Genomic DNA, 20,410 nt, shown 5'->3' with positions numbered 1-20,410 from the left:
CAGAAAATCAGTGAGTCAAACGGTGTTGGACTTTGTATTAGAACAGTTTTATGTAGAGGTTGACAGCCTGGGCTTTACACTTTATCAGAACTGGTATGAGCCTCAGGTAGGATCCATTAACTGTATGATCTTCGGAAAGCTGCCTAACTCTTCAAATATTTAAGCAAATGAGAAAATATAATACCTATGATAATTAAATATAAAATTTAATATATCAAAGACTGTCCTTAAATGGTAGTTTATTAATAACAGGCAATAATCATGGCACCAATTTATACAGAAATCTGTTCTTAAAGAATTACTGTTTTCTATTTACTTTTTAAAAATTTAAATATATACATGCTCATTAAAGAAAATTTAGAAAACACTGATAAACAATAATTTTACTTCCAATGTTCAGAAATCACTAAATTTATGAATTTTCAAAAGCAGCATTAATACCTGGCCCTATTTATTTTTAATGGATCAGACTTGGGAAGTAAAAGGTATGTTACGTTTCTATAATAGAATTATAAACACCCGAAGTTTCATTTTCTGACTTCTTCCCCTTAGGCCAAGAAAAAGCAAAGCAAATAAGGTATGGTGCTATCTTGAATACTCTACAATGTATTGTATTTATTCTTTAATGCTTATCTCCAGGGATGCCTGGGTGGCTCAGTCCATTAAGCATCCAACTCTTGAATTCTGCTCAGGTCATGATCTCACAGTTTTGAGTTTGCGCCCTGTGTGAGGTTCTGCAGTGAGTGTGGAGCGTGCTTGGGATTCTCTCTCTCTCCCTCTTTCTCTGCCCCATCCCTGCACTCTCTCTCTCTCTCTCTCTCTCATAAAACAAATAAATAAACATTTTAAAAATCTCATCTCCATTAAGTTTTACAATTCCCCTCAAATCCATGATCTCTTTGTCCTTTGATCCCCCACAGCACAGATTTCAGATTTTTCATACAGCACTTTTTACACTCTGCATTGTAGTTCTTTTCAGAGTAGACACTTGTTCCCCCTGCCCTTCCCCTTGCTCTGTCTTCTAGAGCTGGGGCTTCTAACCTGAGAACTGTGAGCCTCCTAAAATGACACATTAAAATAGTGTTTCTGTAGGTACAAGTACATCTTCCTGCAGAAAACCCACAATATTAATCAAATCTCAAAGGTCTGAGTATCAAAAAAGTTACAGAACTATGCTCTAGGGAAAATGCTTGTGATTTAATAGTCTGTGGATCCTCCACAGGGCTTAGAATCTACCTTTATATGGATAAATATTTGTTGATTTAAAATTTTATTAACAAAGTATAAAGCCAATATTAGATATATCAATATTTATCTATCTTTAAAAATAAATTTTCCTCATTCCCTCATCTTAACATAAAAAATACTGTTTCTTAAAGAATGATGGCTACTAGGGTCTAGGGAGAGGAGGGAATTAATAGCTATTATTTAACAGATACAGAGTTTCAGTTTGGGAAGATGAGAAAGTTCAGTAGTTGGATGGTGGTGATGGTTGCACAACAATATGAATATACTCAATACTACTGAAATATTATGTTTTACCACCACCACAACAAAAAAATACTACTTTTTATTATCATATGATATTAATGACCTACTTATTATAGGGCAGACTCTTCAGCAAAGGAAGTGAATAAAGAAATATTACTGGTTAAATTTTAGCATATAAGAAAGAAATCTTCAAAGAAGGGAATCTTAACCTTAATCTACACACTGTTGGTTTTAGAATATAAGCATAAATTCTAAGAGTGATATAATCATAAATCCTGTCCAAAGAGAGAGGCTGTTATCTGAGTAAACAAAAGTAAATTTCTTAGGGCTATCAGTTTATCTGTGTGAAGTAAATTAAACTTTTTCAAGGTACCAAGTCCCAGTTCAGGGAACACATGATAATTTCGCCCAAATGTATCAATATATTATCCACGTGAATGATGTAAGCATTTTGGGAGCATGCAACAGGAATTTCAAGGTGCTGAAAGCACATTTTATTCAATAAATATTTAGCGAGCATTCTTAAGATTTAGAAATATAAAATTCCCAAAACTACTTAAAAAAAGAAAAAGCAGACTATCTAGTATGCTGATTCTGCAAAAGGCACACTCAACTACTTTCCTCTATTACCTCACTTTACTCCCATCTCTTACTTTCTAGCTTGCCTCACTAAAGAAGAAATCTCCGACTCCAATAAAGTTACATATAAATTTAAATATCAAAAATATTCATTTTATTGCCCTTTGAGGCAGCCTTAAAAAAATTCATCTTAATGATGCTGTATTGATATTTCTGACTAATGTGTATATCTTATAAAAAAATCTAGCTTCTAAAACTTTTGATGATTAAGCATCAGTAGTATTTCTTGGTTATTTATTGCCAATAGATAGCTGATTTGTAATGCCATTTTAAAATTCCATTACTTTCCCAAAGTGCTTATAAATAAGAGAAATTTACAATTATTTCTCCACTGGAATTTAGGAAAATCCTTAGAAACAGATTCAACATAAAAGCTTACAACTGATATTTAAATTCCATACCATAGAAAAGATATTTATTACCAGAATGAAATATTGTGTAGTTGATGTAAGCTAGTATGTTTATTGCTCTCTTGACTTTAACATCAAATAATTAACTGAATATAAAACTTTCCCATACTCATATTTACCAAAAAGCCAAATTTTCCTAATGTTCATTTGTATTCAGTATTTATTCAATGAATATTTACTGAGTGTCCACCATGTATCAGGCACTATGCTGTCACTGCATGACAGCTGTGAGGCAAACAGCAATATTCTACCTAAACAATATTTGTTATTGTTTCTAGAACACAGATTTATAACACCACCATGTTTTTGTAAATACATTCATTCTGCTAATATTTTGAAAAACTGAATTTATGAATCTGATCTCTAGAGACAAATTTATAAATGATTGTTTTTGAGACATAAAAATGTTTGCCTGTCATGGAGTCTGTTTCTCTGTATGGCAATAGCAAAATACCAAAGACAGCACAAATTAAAGTTTAAGATTACCTGAAATGGGAATATTCTGTGAGACTGATAACTGCACATCTCCAGTTCCGGGTGGCATGTCAACAACTAAATAGTCCAGATGACCCCAATCTACCTAAAAACCAAGACGACACAAATAACATCATTATATAACAACTGCAGTGAATTAGTGATGTAAACAAAAATAAACATATTAACAACAAATCTAAAACAACAGTTTTCACTGAAGCCATTACTAAGTGTAAGGGACTATGCTGAAGGCTAAGGATAAATGAATAAGTAAGGGGTGGCTCATTCCATTAGGTGTCCAACTTTGGCTCAGGTCATGATCTCACAGTTTGTGAGTTAGAGCCCTGCATCCAGTTCTGCACTGACAGCTCAGAGCCTGGAGCCTGCTAAGGATTCTGTGTCTCCCTCTCTCTCTGCCCCTCCCCTTCTTATGTGCTCTCTCTCTCTCTTTCTCTCTCTCGTTCTCAAAAATAAACATTTTTAAACAATGAATAAATAAGAGATCAGTTCCTGGGTCTAGCAGGCCCTCTACTAATGATACAGTAAAATTTCCAAATGACCCCTTCTCTCTTGCCCCCTGCCCTCAACACATACACACATGCACTAAAGATGAACCCATTCCACAGTAGACTTCTATTCAGGACCAATAATTTATTTTCATTGGGAAAAGCCAATATTTTACCTAGGAAGGCCTTAGTTTTGTAACCTTGGGTTTTTAGGTACAGCATTTCCTATGACAGATCCTAATATAATTTTTTAAAGTTTACTATTCCTTCATAAAACACACTAATAATGATAACCAAAACTTAATCAAAAGAAAAATTTAGAAACAGAACTAGACTTCCAATACTATTAACATTTTGATTATTTCTTTCCAGGCATCTTTCTAAGCATCTACACCTAGAAAATTCAGCTATATTACCAAGTCCTTAAGGCTCAGCCTCAATTTATATAGGCCTTAAGGATTCCATAGGCTCTTTTCACCTTAGATGGCTTCTCCAAGTCCACAGTACGATCTTCCCATTTGCCTAAGGTGGAAGCATGGAATCATACTTAACTTCTCCCTTTCCCTCACTGGCACTAGTCACTTATTCTGCCTTTTAAAAATCTCTCAAGTGTGGGGCACCTGGGTGGCGCAGTCGGTTAAGCGTCCGACTTCAGCCAGGTCACGATCTCGCGGTCCGTGAGTTCGAGCCCCGCGTCAGGCTCTCGGCTGATGGCTCAGAGCCTGGAGCCTGTTTCCGATTCTGTGTCTCCCTCTCTCTCTGCCCCTCCCCCGTTCATGCTGTGTCTCTCTCTGTCCCAAAAATAAATTAAAAAAAAAAAAAGTTGAAAAAAAATTTTTTTTTAAATCTCTCAAGGGTATTTACTTTTCTCTTAACCCCTTGCCGAGAATCCAATGGAGACAACAATCATCTTTCACTAAACCGTCCGAGTGTCTCTGCTTTGACATTGTCCATCCGGTTTGTTCCTACACCACTGAAAAACGGTCCATATAAAATGCAAATCTGTTAGTGCCACTTTTTGTTTAAAATTCTTCTATTTCAGGGTGTGTGGGTGGCTCAGTTGGTTAAGCATCTTGAGATCGGCTCAGGTCATGATCTTGTGGTCATGAGATCGAGCCCCGCATTGGTTCCTGGGCTGAGTGTGGAACCTGCTTGGAATTCTTTCTTTCTCTCTGCCCCTCCCCACTCGCATGTGTACACATGCACACATGTGCTCTCTCTCTCTCAAAATAAATAAGTAAATGTTTTGTTTTTTTTTTAATAAAATCCTTCTACTGCTTTGAGGATGAAGTCTGAGCTTAAGCTCCATAACACTCTACCTAGCCTTCTTCACTTGCTAATTAATCCTCATTCTTCAGACCCCAACTTGAAATTCACTTCCCCTAACTTTCATTAGACATGGTGTTCCTACTATGTATGTCTCCTAAACATCCATTCATTCATTCATTCATTCACTCCTTCAGCCATAGAAGGTTTCAGTCCCTACTACATATTAGGCATTGAGCTAGGTGTTGATGATTAAATGGTACCATGGTTTCTAGGCTGAAAGAATTTATAATATAGGAGACAGATATTAAGCACATAATGAAATAACCTGTGCAAAGGAAAGAGGTTATAGGTTAGTGTGAGCAAGTGAAAGAAGATCAACATAGCTAGAAAGAATGAGTAAGGGGAAGGGTAACATTCATTTACTAGTGTTTCATGATTGGTATCATGAAACTGTAGCTGAGTTAGAATACCTAACACACAGACTAGACACTCAGCAGATGATTAGTGAGTTTTCTTTCAAGGAATGAATGAATGAACACATGAAAAGACTTAAGATTTTTAAAACCTAAATGGCAATCATACTGTGTATATAATCCCATACCTTGCTTCTTAAAACTTAATAATGTGAAATAAGCTTTTTTCAAATATAAGCATATATTTTTTAAAATTAAGATTTAGGGGCGCCTGGGTAGCTTGGTCGGTTAAGCATCCGACTTCGGCTCAGGTCATGATCTCACGGTCCGTGAGTTCGAGCCCCGCGTCGGGCTCTGTGCTGACAGCTCAGAGCCTGGAGCCTGTTTCAGATTCTGTGTCTCCCTTTCTCTCTGCCCCTCCCCTGTTCATGCTCTGTCTCTCTCTGTCTCAAAAATAAATAAACGTTAAAAAATTTTTTTAAATTAAGATTTAGATGACACAGGGTCAAATAGATTCATTCATGTATCAACACATATATTCAACACATATTTATTGAGAATTGATTAGGTGCCAGGCACTGTTCCAGGTGATAGGGATGCAGTAGTGGGCAAAATAAAGTCCCAGCCATTCGCAGTCACTGTGGAACTAACAGTTTTGTGAGGAAGTCAGGCAGACAAACACATACAAAGACAAATCAGTGGGTAAAAGTGCTATAAAGAAAATAAGTATCTCTTACTATACGAAATTATTTGGTTCCTAATTAAGATATCTAGATCAAACAAAAGATTGTTTTAAAAAATCTCTTCAAGGGGTGCCTGGGTGGCTCAGTTGGTTAAGTATCTGACTCTCAATCTAACGGCTGTGAGTTCAAGCCCCACAATGGGCTCTGTGCTGGGCATGAAGCCTACTTAAAAAAAATTTTTTTTAATAAAAAAAAATAAAAATCTCTTCAATTCCTGAATTTCAGAGAGCAAACAGTAAGAGTTCAGATAGCCAAGGATTTATCAAAGAATTTATTTTGATCTCTTTGGTTCTCAAGCAAATGGTAAAGTATACTTGTAGAGCAGGGAAAAAGAACAGAATGGTGAATGGCACTACTTTAATTTTTTTTTCAACGTTTATTTATTTTTTGGGGGACAGAGAGAGACAGAGCATGAACGGGGGAGGGGCAGAGAGAGAGGGAGACACAGAACCGGAAACAGGCTCCAGGCTCCTGACGTGGGGCTCGAACTCACGGACCACGAGATCGTGACCTGGCTGAAGTCGGAAGCTTAACCGACTGCGCCACCCAGGCGCCCCTGAATGGCACTACTTTAAACTGACTGAAGTCAGAAAATAACTGAAGCGGTCATCTGAAGGAAACAAAACATTCCAGGCAGAAGCAACAGCAAGTGCAGAAAAGGTTCTAATCAATGGGGAGATGCTTGGCAAATTCAAGCAATAGCTAGAAGTCAGTACAGCATTTCTAAAACAGCACCCCCACCCCCAACCATCAATCTCCTTCTCTGACTTTGTATTCAAAACATTTATCAGTACCTGATATTATATATTATCTTGTCTGTCAGGAATTTTATGATACTTCTCAAACACAAAGTATTTGATACTGATCAAATGACCCATTTTAAAAAGAATGATGAAATGATGAGCATAACAATTCATTTTCAATTTAAGGTTCCTTGGTTTGAAAAGTAGTTACCCCAAACTTACCTATGGCCTTCATCTATGAAACTATCTACAGAAAAGACAAAAGATACTTTCCACTGTATATCCTCTTCACTGAAACCCCTAGCACTGGCAGAATGACAAGTCTCTTTGTTTCAGAAAACATCAAATGATTGGTGCCAACAATTTATCATTACTGTTTCCCGGCATTTAAGCATATTTATCACATTGGCTCCAATTTCTTATTTCTTTAAAGAGAACTGCTACTAGGGTTCCAAGGAACTAAAAATACTTCACTGTTAAGACAATTTCAAATGAATCTTAAATTGCATTTAAACTAAAAAATGATTCTGGTCCAGTACCTTGATCACACACAGCAGGCATCCCACAATGGCTGGCTGACTTGAACTGAACTGAACTCAGTTATCTGAGTTCCATTTTTACAGCATTCACTAATACAAACACTGAAATATACTGGCTACCAACAAGTTCCAGTTCTCTTGTAAAAGAGTCACCAAAGCACTGATTTTAGAGTGATGTGGGGATTCTCTAGATTCTACTTAGTGTTTGTTTACTCTTATAAATTGCATGTTACTAAATGTAGGTGGTAAGTACTAGCAAAACATCCAGGTACCTCATTTAGTAAAAATCAGTGGCAGATCCTAATGGGATTTTGTGTGGCCTGCAGCATATACAATTTGGGTGATCCTTTCTAAGAATAAGAATACAAAATTATGAAGGCAAATTTAGGTACAAAAAGTCAAAATTTATTTAGAATGTGAAAAGAAATCACCCTAAAATGCTGGAGCTTTAGATATTCAACTTCCTTTCTCTAAGATCTCTTGAATAACATAAATGCTTACACAGAAATGCTTCCCAAATGCAACCTGCTTCCTCTCTCCACCTGGAACATTCTACAGCTCTCAGCATCTCAAGCATGGAATCCAGAGTTTAAACTTCATTAGCCTCATGGTAACCTCACCTTTGGCAAAACCCTCTCAGACTCCAAAATAAAGGGATCTCATCAGGAAAGACTAAATCAGTCGAGAAGTAGAATTACCAAGGTAGTTCAGAGATGCCCTGTGGATAAAGAGGCAGCACTACAACAGAGAATTCAGCAAGGTAGTTTGAGAGTCAAACATGTGCATTAATTTTGAAGGAGGACATAAACAGCATAATGGGAGGACCAAAAACAATGCCAGTAGCCATAAGGATGGGATGAGATGCAGATCAGAGGTAAGACTTCAGACCTGAGTCTGCCGAGAGAGGCTCTGTGAAAGATGTTTCATATAACTTTTATTTCCCTCTAAAGTGTTTGAGATACAGAATTTTGGTATCCAAATATAATGTAGTCACTGAGCTTTTGTTCAAAGCCATTTAAATAACATTAGAACATTGCTTTCTCATCTGTCCTATAAATATATATGTATTTGTAATCACTATAACATCACCACTTAAGTTATTGCCTTTCTCGTATTGTTCTTTCACTTTGTTTGTTAAGATATCGAACACTTGAAAGTTATGCCACCAGGAATAATTACTAAATCTGTGTTACTTTTATTTCTTTTCTTATGGGCAACCTTAGGAAAGGAAACTATCCCCAACTAACACCGATTGGGGTGATTTTAAGCTGATATGGCTTCTCCAAACAATAGTTTCTATTTTATGTTCAAAATGATGCCCAATAATCTGAAAGTAATTCAAAACTGAAATAAGGGCAATCCCCTCTTTTCTGAGGAGATAAAAGTGTATCTTCTGTATGGGCAGATAAAGTAATTTATCTTTTTCAGGGCATTAGTTATGAAGAGGGTGGTGCTATGAACAGGAAAAGAACATGGCCCACTTTCCTCCAGAAGCTGACCAAAGCAGTAGCAATCAGGCCTACTGATTCCCAGGCCCTAGGGAACACTGGGACCACAAGTGCAGACAGGCTGAGCTGTAAGTCTGAAAAGAAAGGGCCCATAGTTGCATTCCATTTTGGGGTTCTCAGATAGCTCAAGCAGTTTACCACAGTCAGCCTCAAGGGTGGCAGTTTCCCTCACCATCACTAGACAGGACACATGTAAGCATTATAGGGTCACCATATGCTGCTCCAAAGCAAAGGGAGAGTGTCCCTGAAATCTTAGGTCTTCTAGCAAGGCCAATATGATCCTGATAAAAAAACAGCAGCAGGGGTAGACCTTGGGCCTTGTAGGAACAGGGAGGAAAATCACTGCCAAGAAAGGGAGGCAAAGCTATAAGCCTGCTGGAGGCAAAGTGGAAGCCAAGAAAAATTAAACTTCTAAGGGCAAGAAAAAGGTGTAACTAAAGAACGAACAGAGAAATCATAAAACAGGGAAATGGAACAAAATCTAGACTGAATAATTTAAAAGTGGGCTGTGTCCAGGCAGCCCATTTATATGGTGCTTGTTCCATAAGCAGTAAGGCCAATCCTTAAAGGAACTTGAGCTGGGCCAGACACCACCTCTTTCCTTCTAGTCTGCGCTTGGTTACTGACTGAAGAGTTGGTTTTGACTCTTAGGCCTACTTGACTCATAAATACTAGATCTCAAGGTAGTGTCCCTGTGTCTAATTCTGGCCTTCTATCTGTTGCAACTTCTTTCCTATGGCTAAGTTCTGCCATCTGTCCCTGATTTCCTGGTTCTCCAACTCTAGTTAGGCATAGTCCTAATGTAGCAAACAGAATAGTACTTGTGCTTTGCTTGGAAGCCGACATGAAACCATGCCACTACTAGGATACAAGATGCAGCTAACCATGTCTCAGGCCCAGAGACAAATTTGTTAGGCCCAAGCTCTTAGGATTTTCAATTCAACTAACTTTCAGGTTTTTAATGGGTCTTCAAGTTCTAAAAATCCTAGAGTATGATTTTTTTTGTACATAACTATCCCCCCCAACTTCAGTATAAGTTCCTTAAAAAAGAGACCCTTCTTTATTCATCTCTGGACTCTGCTCTCCACATCCAATCTCCTCCATAATGCCTAGTCAGTGTTCCATCAACATTCACTGAGTGATTCTATGAGTCAAATTGTCTCTTACAATTTTATTCTGCCATGTGAGTCATCTTTTATATACAATATAAATCTAAAATAAAACACAAGGTGGTTCTCTTTAAATCTGAACCATATTTTTGCTCTTCCCAGTGGCTTATTCATAAAATTATATGATACCTTATTTGGGTTTTAAGATGAAAATTGCTACAAAAGTAAAATTATTTAAATATAAATACCACAATAATAATCTGAATAGCAAAAGATTTCTACTTGAGTTGATGGCTTACAGACTTGTAGAAATAAATGATACAACAAAATATAATAAGCTTATTCTTGAAGATTGTTTTGATGAGAGTTCACCCAGTTATAAAATGAGAACAAATTATTCAAGCTACAATGATATATTTTCCCTAATATTTTCATTTCTGTCAGATGATAAAGTTCTCTAATTCATTTTCAAACATGTTCCTTTCTATTGTAAGAGGTGTGGGAGGAGTATACTTGAATAAATCCCTCCAAAAGCACTACCAACCCAAGTGATAGCAGTAATGTTTTGAGAGCGAAAAGAAGACAAACTTTACTCATTTGCTTTCCCTTTATCATCACCTCCCATTTCCTCAGTTGTTCCAGCAGAGCTATAGGGCAGACTGGCCATGCCAACCTGGAGACAGCATCAATTCACAGAAGACTTCTTCTCTAAAAGTTGATATATGGGTCAACCTTTGGTAACTCTATATCTAGCTTCTGAAATAATACTTAAAAGGTTATCCAATTCCTAGGCCAGCCCGCAGATGATCCCATGTAAACGCATGTGACAGCTGAAACAGTAAAACCTCACAACATGAAAATAATGACACAACCACCAAAGTAACAGCATTTTAGTGAATTATGGGAACATCTCTCTAAATTCTCTAGAGTACCTCTTTAGGCCAACTGCTTATATATACAGATGTTCATAATCTAGGAGCATATGTTAGTAAAGGACAGGACTGCTACCAAAAACCCTGAAATATTATAAACCTGACTGAGAATCAAGATATCTTCATTTTTAAAAAATTACTAAAAACATTTACAACTCTTTTTATATACTCAAAGGCTGAAGTTTCAGAATTTCTTTTTTTTTTTTAAGTAGGAGTAACAAATCCTGTTATTAACCTAATTTGGGACAGTTTATAAAATATATTTAGACAGGTAGTACTGTGTTTAATATGGAAAACTATAAAACTATAAATATTATTTAAAAGAATATCCCTAGAAAAAAATACTGTACTGGGGAGAAGTCAAAGTCCAAGCTGCCACAGAAGCTACACTGAGCCTCACTGAGAGAATCCATACACATTGTCCAGGGGTTCTGATGTTCTTAAGGACATTATAGAACTTGAGAAGCACTTGCTCCAGGAGACCAGTCTACCCAGTGCACTAGCCATGAATGGTGTAAAGACCTGTCTCAGTCATGTTTATTTAGTTCTAGTTACCTGCCATCTGAAGTCCTACTTTTGAGACTTAGGTCCATCAGGTAGAATTGAACTATGAAGGAAGAGACAGAGAGCGGGTCTGCAAGTAACAGGTAAATGAGAGCAGAAGGAAAAGAATTGTTAGGGAGAGCCTATTATAAGTTAGGCACTAAATACTTTTAACATATGTGAATACCTAACATTGTAAAACAGGCATTATGACCTCTATTTTACAGATAAGAATACTGAGGACTGGAGAAGTTAAGCAAATTGTCCAAGGTCAGACTGCTGGTGAGTGGTGAGGCAGTGATATAAATCCTTGTCTGTGGGACTCAAGTCATGTTCCCAGTCTCCCACAGAATGCAGCACAGCATCACTATTCTTCAAGCCCCTGAAGAGTTTTGCTAGCAAACATATGAGCTTTACTATATTACATTTTCATTGTAAAATAAAATAGACACATAAAAGAGTTTATAGACCCAGAGAAAATTATTTACTCAGATAATATAAGAAATAGAAAAATTCATTCGCTTTATTTTTTTTTTCCATTTTCTGGTTAATTATAATGTTTCTTCTACTTTTGAGAATTTTTTTATGGTATGTATAGTTAGTATTCCTTCCTTATATGATCCTTTAAGAGTCTTTTATATCATAGAGCAAGGGTTCTAGTAACCATGGAAATGTTAACTGTAAATTTCCTGACTTTGTGCTGTTAAAGAATGTTTTAGCTTTCAATAATTTACCATTTAATTCTGGTTTTGTTTTAAATGAATAATCATAATTCTACCATTTATACAAAAGAATTATGTGAAATAATTGTTTAAATCAAAGTAAATAACCTTTTATAAAGACTAAGAACAGAAAATGAATACTTTAAAGATTTTTTAAAATACCTACAGCTTTTGAACATAATATTTTTGAAACTGGCTCAGATTTTATTCTAAAAATTTAAAGATCTAAATCATATCAAGTAGGAAACCAACTGTGAGAAACTGTAGCTCCATATGCCATTATATTTTAAGTGTGAGCTATTATAATGCAGCTTTTGGATTTTAAATTCTAAATCAAAAATTAATTACTCTCTCTCTCTCTCTCTATATATATATATATATAGAGAGAGAGAGAGAGAGAGACAGAGACAGAGACGGGGGGGGGAGAGGAGAGAGACAGCACTGGAAAGGGGGAGTTTGGCAAAAAACTAGACAATGAATCTAACAGAATACAGACAAAAATCCAGATACCTACGCATCAAATAGAAGGGTTTTAGTTTGGGAAACTGGCATATCTAAATTCCAATCATTTTTGTCACTAATTGGCTAAATAACCATGGGTCAGAGAATTAATCTCACTGGACCTCAGTTTTCTCAACTGTAAAATGAAGTGTTTGGGATACAATCATCACTTCCAACTATGGAAGTGAAAACTGATATTTTATGGGAAAAAGTGAGTAAAAGCTATTTTATTAAAAAGCACCAAAATAACAAAATAAGCTCTTTTTTTCCCCAAAAAGGGAGTATTCTACACAAAAACAAAAAAATCTAAAAGCTGCCTGGTATACTGAACAAATTTTATAGAGTGATCATATTTCCTTTGGAAAAGTTAGCTGAATTATTCAAAGAACTCATACTCATATTTAAATTTATATTGAAGTACAATCTACTCTGACTACCATCCTAAAATACTTCATCCTAGCTCAACTAGAAATTAATGTGTTATATCTATATAAAATGTCATAATTTATAAAATAAATGCAATCCTGAAAAGTTGTTGAAGGGATTGCCACTGAGGTAAGAAATGGGAGGGGATTCAATCACAAACCTTTAAAGGTTGTGAGGTCTAATCTAACTTTCCAACTAATAAAAAATGTCTCTCTGTAAACACTCATGCCAAGGATATATATACTCTGCCAACAACAACAAAAAAAGCTCAAATCATGGGGTGCCTGGGTGGCTCTGTCGGTTGAGCGTCTGAGTCTTGATTTCAGCTTGCGTCACCATCTCATGGTTCATGAGTTTGAGCTCCATGTTGGGTTCTGTGCTTAAAGCATAGAGACTGCTTGGGATTTGTCTCTCTCTCTCTCTGCCATTCCCCCGCTTGCCCTTGTATGGGTGCTCTCTCTCCTTCTCAAAAATAAATAAACATTCAAAAATAAAAACATAAAAAACACTTAAAAAAGAAAAGCTCAAATCATTCTGATGCTTACCACACACTCAAATACAAATTTTGGATCAATAAAAGAATGGAAGAAAATTGTCACTTAAGAATCTTTCCTGTTGCGGTGCCTGGACGGTTCAATCAGTGAAGTGTCAGACTTGGGCTCAGGTCATGATCTCACAGTTCATGGGTTTGAGTCCTGCATCAGGCTCCTTGCTGACACCTCAGAGCCTGGAGGCTGCTTCAGATTGTGTGTCTCCCTCTCTCTGCCCCTGCCCCACGCACACTCTGTCTCTCCCTCTCAAAAATAAATAATTATTTATTTCTTAGACAGAGAAAGAGCATGAGTGGGGGAGGGGCAGAAAGAGAGGAAGACACAGAATCAGAAGCAGGCTCCAGGCTTTTGAGCTGTCAGCACAGAGCCCAATGCAGGGCTCAAACTCACAAACCGTGAGATCATGACCTGAGCCGAAGTCGGTCGCTCAACCCACTGAGCCAGCCAGGCACCCCAAAAATATTTTAAAAAAAAAAGAATCTTTCCTGTCCACTGATAGACAAACAGATAAAGAAGATGTGGTATGGGATGCAGTATTATGCAGCCAGGAAAAAAAATGATATCGTGCCATTTGAGAAAACATGGATGGGCCTAGAAAGTATTATGCTAAGTGAAAAAAGTCAGACTAGGGGCGCCTGGGTGGCTCAGTCGGTTAAGTGGCCGACTTTGGCTCAGGTGATGATCTCACAGTCCGTGAGTTCAGCCCCGTGTCAGGCTCTGTGCTGACAGCTCGGAGCCTGGAGCCTATTTCAGATTCTGTGTCTCCCTCTCTCTGATCCTCCCCTGTTCATGCTCTGTCTCTCCCTGTCTCAAAAATAAATAAAACGTTAAAAAAAAATTTAAAAAAAAAAGAAAAAAGTCAGACTAAGCATTACTAATATCAAATGGTTTCACTCAAAAATAAATAAAATGTTAAAAAAAAAAAAAAAGAAAAAAGTCAGACTAAGCATTACTAATACCAAATGGTTTCACTCAGATGTGGAATCCAATAAATAAATAAATAAATAAATAAATAAATAAATAAATAAATAATAAATGAATAATCAAACAAAAAACAGAAACAGACCTATAAACACAAAGAATAAATGGTTGCCAGAGGGGAGGAAGATGGACTGTTGTGCAAAAGAGGTGGAGCGGAGTGGGAGATACAGGCCTCCAATTACTCATTTCACTGAAATAAGTCATGGAAATAAAAGGCACAGCACAAAGAATATAGTCAATGATACACAATAGTGATGCATTGGGGACAGATGGTAGCTACATTTGTGGTGAACACAGAATAACGTATAAACTTGTTGAATCACTATGTTGTACACCTGAAAGTAATGTAACATCACATGTCAACTATACTAAAATTTTTTTTAAAAGAATCTTTCCTATTTTTTTCTTTTGCTACAGGTGAGATTGGTTTACTTTGGACTTACTGTATTGCTCATACTACATAACTTCAGATATGCTTTCTTTTCTGGTATGTCTTTAGTTGCTATGGGAATTGATATTTATAAGACCTCCCCCTTTTAAAAATATGAATGATTTTTTACATTGGCATGTAAAAATGGTATAAACATTTTTTATGTTTTACATTTTACAATGTATAATCTTTTTTATATTGGTATTTTACAATGGTATAAACAGAGAATTTTAGAGCTTGAAGGGACCTCAGAGATTATCTTGACCAATGTTCTTATTTTACAGATAAAGAAACTGAATGAAACTCAGAAATCAAATGACTTGCCCAAAACTTAATCTGCAAAATAGGGATAATAAAAACAACCTTTGTCTGCTTTACAGAGGTTTTTATCCAAAGAGGAAATGAAATCATGGATTCAAAAAAAAAAAAAAATAAAAGGCCACTAGATAATTAAGCAATTGTATTAACACTGAAAAAAAATCACTTTAAACAGAAACTTGTCATATCATGTAAGTCAAAATTTAAATTTCTCTCAATGAGCATACAATGTTTATTCTTCTAACCAAATGCTAAGAAAATATTTGCCCATTTGTGAGGTCACCACATTCCAAAATGATCGAAACAAGTAACTTAAAAATATCTTCTCCATATGCCTAGATGACATAAGCAGATTTAAATGGCTTTTTGCAAATTAAAGGGAAATTTCTCACGAGTAAAACTAAGCATGAAAATATTCAGTCAAAATACAATTTAAAAATATATAAATCACTAAAAATAAGGGCCGAGGAGTGAAGAAGCCATATCTGTTGTTTGAATATATTAATTAAATTTCTACATTTTAGTGACCTGTACCTTGTTCCGCTTAAGTAGACCTGATATCTACAAAGCTAAAAAGAAAACAATATAAGTGACTTCCTAAGGGGAACTAAATAATGCAGCAGGTTTTAGTTATAACTACTTTTAACACAAAGGATATTGAAAAAGATTAAGGAATACATCTATGAGAATACAAATGGATATGATACAGATAATAGATGGGAAGCAGGATTGAGGATGGGGGGAAAATAAACACATAAAACAATCTAATTCCCACCTCATCAACTTCAGCAATCTCCAACTTCCTAAACTACATAATTACTTCAGAAGTACCCAAAAGACATCTAAGAAACCTGAGATCACTAAATTGTAATGAAATAGGAAAATGGACTGAATTTTATGCATCTCATTAAAAGACCATTAAATGAGCAGCTGTTCCTTCATTCTCACTTAAGCACACTGGTCATTACATCTAGGCTTGTTCACAATAATCTTATACCCTTATGAGCAAGTGAACGTGGCAATGTATCTACAAGTTGTTCTTGCCTGAATATATAGGTATCTGGTGTGCTCATATTTATCTTAATATTATAGATTATACATTAATATACATTCTTAAAGTCAGAATACACCTAAGTAGGTACAGAGAATAATCAGTACAAAGTTTAACCCTGAGAAATTAAGAGCAACATTTACATGTGCCAACCACTGTTCTACACACAGAGAATACAGCAGTGAGCAAGATATCTCAAGTTCCTGCCCTCATGAAACTGAGTACATCACCTATGATCTGGATGAAAGTTACCTTTCTAGACCTCATTTTGCTATCTATACAATGAGAAAACTAATATTACTTAGGTAAGTATCATCATAACCTTCTCAAACGAAAATTATGCCAAAAATTTATAAATCAATAGGACTTGTAATCTAATTTTCCCTGATATATCCCTGCCACCAGTGGCACATACAGAACAAAATATAGGCCAGAGTAGAAAGTATAAGCCATGTCATGAAAGAGAAGAAAAATAATTGGCTCATGGTAAGACTCAACACAAACTTGTATTCTATATAGAAACCAGCTACTTGGTAAGCTATGGTTTCTCAAATAAAATAATAATGATATACACAGACCATTTGGAACATATTTTCGCAGCCTTAGTTTCTGTACCAATGTCCAGATAAGTTATTTTTATTCCATATTTCATGGCTATCAGTTAAAAAAAAATTTTTTTTTTGCATTTTTTAATGTTTATTTATTTTTGAGACAGAGAGAGAAAGAGCATGAGTGGAAGAGGGGCAGAGAGAAATGGAGAATGGCAGAATCCTTAGCAGGCTCTAGGCTCTAGCTGTCAGCACAGAGCCTGACACGGGGCTCGAATCCATGAACCATGAGATCATGACTTGAGCTGAAGTTGAACGTGGAACTGACTGAGTCACCCAAGTGCCCCTAAAAATTTTTGGTACCGGTCAGATTAATGTTAATCAGATTATGATTTTTTTTTCTTTTTTTTTTTTTCAACGTTTATTTATTTTTGGGACAGAGAGAGACAGAGCATGAATGGGGGAGGGGCAGAGAGAGAGGGAGACACAGAATCGGAAACAGGCTCCAGGCTCCGAGCCATCAGCCCAGAGCCTGACGCGGGGCTCGAACTCACGGACCGCGAGATCGTGACCTGGCTGAAGTCGGACGCTTAACCGACTGCGCCACCCAGGCGCCCCAATCAGATTATGATTTTTAAGTCACATTTTAATTTGATAATCCTCCTTCTTCCAGTTAAAGAAATAATTTTGATATGATGAATGTGTACTTTTGCAGAATTACATCAAAACAGGCATAGTCTGATGTTTGATTCTTGCATTTAAAATAGCAAATTAGTTATATATGAACAAACAAAACTAAAGGCTAAAGTTCTGACCAAGCTACTTTGGTATAGCAAGCAAGACCATCCGGATGTAAGGAATTAACTCTGTGAATCAAGTACACTCTCAGTAATTCTGAAATTCTCTCAGCATAAAATAAATTAGAGTAAAGAAATATATACACAATCCCAACATAAGATCTTTGGCCTAAATCAATCAATCAATCAATCAATCAATCAATCACTATCTCCCCCCTTTTTCTCAGTTCCCCAATCAACACATGAAAAAACAGACAGGGATTGGAGGATCACAAAAAAAAATTTACAATAGAAAAACTAAGGCTAAAACTTGGACACAAACAAAACAAAACTGAAAGAAATTATTTCTTAGCAATAAGGTCATACTAATATTTTACTATTAAATAGTGAATCTCTCTTTTAAGGGCAGAGGACAAGTCTTACTTTTGTACCTTAAGGCCAACCACAGTGCCAGGTATATATGGACTGAATAAGTGTCTTATTTTGTTGGAAAACACAGAGACAATCAAAAGAGACCCTTCACATCCTTCCACCACCAGAATTACTAACCTCTGGCACCACAGCCCATATTCCGTCCATACAATATACTGCCTTTCAATGACAGTAACTTCCATCCTCACTGTCCCATTCCTCTTCCATCAACCTTCAAAAGAAGTAGAGACGTAGATGTTTCTTACACAGACTCTTCTTGATGAAAGCTCAGAGTATAAATTTCATGGTTTAGTGAAGGAGAGCTACACAACTGATTCATGAAGAAAACTCAAGAATAATTGGTTAAACATTACTCAGCTAGCTAGGCTCTTTCAATCAGCCATCATCTTAGGCTTGTGACAGATATTTGGACAAGCATTATATATAAACTAAGCTCAGCAGCATTTATCTATAAATCAAAAAAACCATATGCTCTAAAATCAGATGCTCAAATGCAAAAATGTTTTGTGATAAAAATAAAATCCCAACTTACATTCTTGCCTTGGTGGAGGGCTATCCACACCCATTAGCAGTGTGAACCACAGAGGTTCCTATACACAGGATCAACATGTCTGTAAAAACTGGGTCTGGTTGCATTTAAATTACCAAATAATTGTGGCATCAAAGTTCTGCCCACAAAACTTCCATCAATACCCCAAATTTGTCCTCTTCTTTTCAAAACAACTGAAATCATTAAATTCTGTCATCTGACATATCACTCACATAAATATGAAGTGCCCAAAATCAATACTGACAGTTCTGGATGGTTTGCAGGCCCTGGGTTCCACATGAGGAAGTGCTATAGACATGACTGCCACAGGAGAAGACCTGTTTACTTCTGGCCATCAAACTGAAGGAAAGACCAATTACTCATGAAGCTAGAAGTAAAGTGTCTAGCTCTTTCAAGAACTAATTATTCTAAGTTATTTATACCCAATTTCGTAGGTCTTGTCACATTTTTTTTAAAACATTTATTCATTTTTTGAGAGAGAGAGAGACAGAGCACAAGTGCGGGAGGGGCAGAAAGAGAGGGAAACAGAATCAGAAGCAGACTCCAGGCTCCGAACTGTCAGCACAGAGCCCAACGTGGGGCTTGAACCCACGAGCTGTGAGCTCATGACCCGAGCTGAAGTCAGACGCTCCACTGACTGAACCACCCAGGCGCCCCAGTCCTGCAACATCTTAAAGAATAGGAACCCCAGAATTGAACCCACAAATGTATGGCCAACTAATCTTTGACAAAGCAGGAAACAATATCCAATGGAAAAAAGACAGTCTCTTTAACAAATGGTGCTGGGAAAACTGGACGGCAACATTCAGAAGAATGAAACTAGACCACTTTCTTACACCATTCACAAAAATAAACTCAAAATGGATGAAGGACCTAAATGTGAGACAGGAAACCATCAAAACCCTAGAGGAGAGAGCAGGAAACAACCTCTCTGACCTCAGCCGCAGCAATTTCTTACTCGACACATCTCCAAAGGCAAGGGAATTAGAAGCAAAAATGAACTATTGGGACCTCATCAAGATAAAAAGCTTCTGCACTGCAAAGGAAACAATCAACAAAACTAAGTCAGCCGGTGGAATGGGAAAAGATATTTGCAAATGACATATCGGATAAAGGGCTAGTATCCAAAACCTATAAAGAACTCACCAAACTCCACACCCGAAAAACAAAGAATCCAGTGAAGAAATGGGCAGAAGACATGAATAGACACTTTTCTAAAGAAGACATCCAGGGGCGCCTCGGTGGCTCAGTCAGTTGAGCATCCGACTTCGGCTCAGGTCACGATCTTGCGGTCCGTGAGTTCGAGCCCCACGTCGGGCTCTGGGCTGATGGCTCAGAGCCTGGAGCCTACTTCCGATTCTGTGTCTCCCTCTCTCTCTGCCCCTCCCCCATTCATGCTCTGTCCCTCTCTGTCTCAAAAATAAATAAATGTTAAAAAAAATTTTTTTTTTTAAATAAAAGAAGACATCCAGATGGCCAACAGAAACATGAAAAGATACTCAATGTCACTCATCATCAGGTAAGTACAAGTCAAAGCCACACTGAGATACCACCTCACGCCGGTCAGAGCGGCTAAAATGAACAAATCAGGAGACTATAGATGCTGGCAAGGATGTGGAGAAATGGGAACCTTCTTACACTGTTGGTGGGAATGCAAACTGGTGCAGCCGCTCTGGAAAACAGTGTGGAGGTTCCTCAAGAAATTAAAAATAGATCTACCCTATGACCCAGCAATAGCACTGCTAGGAATTTATCCAAAGATACAGGAGTGCTGATTCATAGGG

General features: G+C 36.8%; 1 protein-coding gene across 8 annotated transcripts in view; it reads right to left on the bottom strand.

Annotated features, from left to right (window-relative positions):
* Positions 1 to 20,410, bottom strand: part of NUBPL (nucleotide binding protein like) — a 222,916-nt gene that overhangs the window by 40,130 nt on the left and 162,376 nt on the right. For 2 of the 8 annotated variants that reach the window (XM_045450638.1, XM_045450639.1), the window contains exons 2-3: positions 18,194 to 18,287; positions 3,027 to 3,120 (exon numbers count right to left, since the gene is read on the bottom strand). In XM_045450638.1, coding sequence (XP_045306594.1) covers positions 3,027 to 3,120; positions 18,194 to 18,223 — 124 coding nt within the window. In that variant the 5' untranslated portion in view covers positions 18,224 to 18,287. Of the gene's footprint in view, positions 1 to 3,026; positions 3,121 to 7,752; positions 7,760 to 8,515; positions 8,520 to 11,331; positions 11,748 to 18,193; positions 18,288 to 18,608; positions 19,100 to 20,410 lie in introns of those variants that run through there. The other 6 variants (XM_045450635.1, XM_045450636.1, XM_045450637.1 and 3 more) reach the window with 5 other exon arrangements.

This window comes from Leopardus geoffroyi, chromosome B3 (assembly GCF_018350155.1).
Source record: "Leopardus geoffroyi isolate Oge1 chromosome B3, O.geoffroyi_Oge1_pat1.0, whole genome shotgun sequence".
Taxonomy (NCBI): Eukaryota; Metazoa; Chordata; class Mammalia; order Carnivora; family Felidae; genus Leopardus; species Leopardus geoffroyi.
The sequence above is the reverse complement of the archived record's forward strand: the minus strand, read 5'-3'. Positions and strand labels throughout refer to the sequence as shown.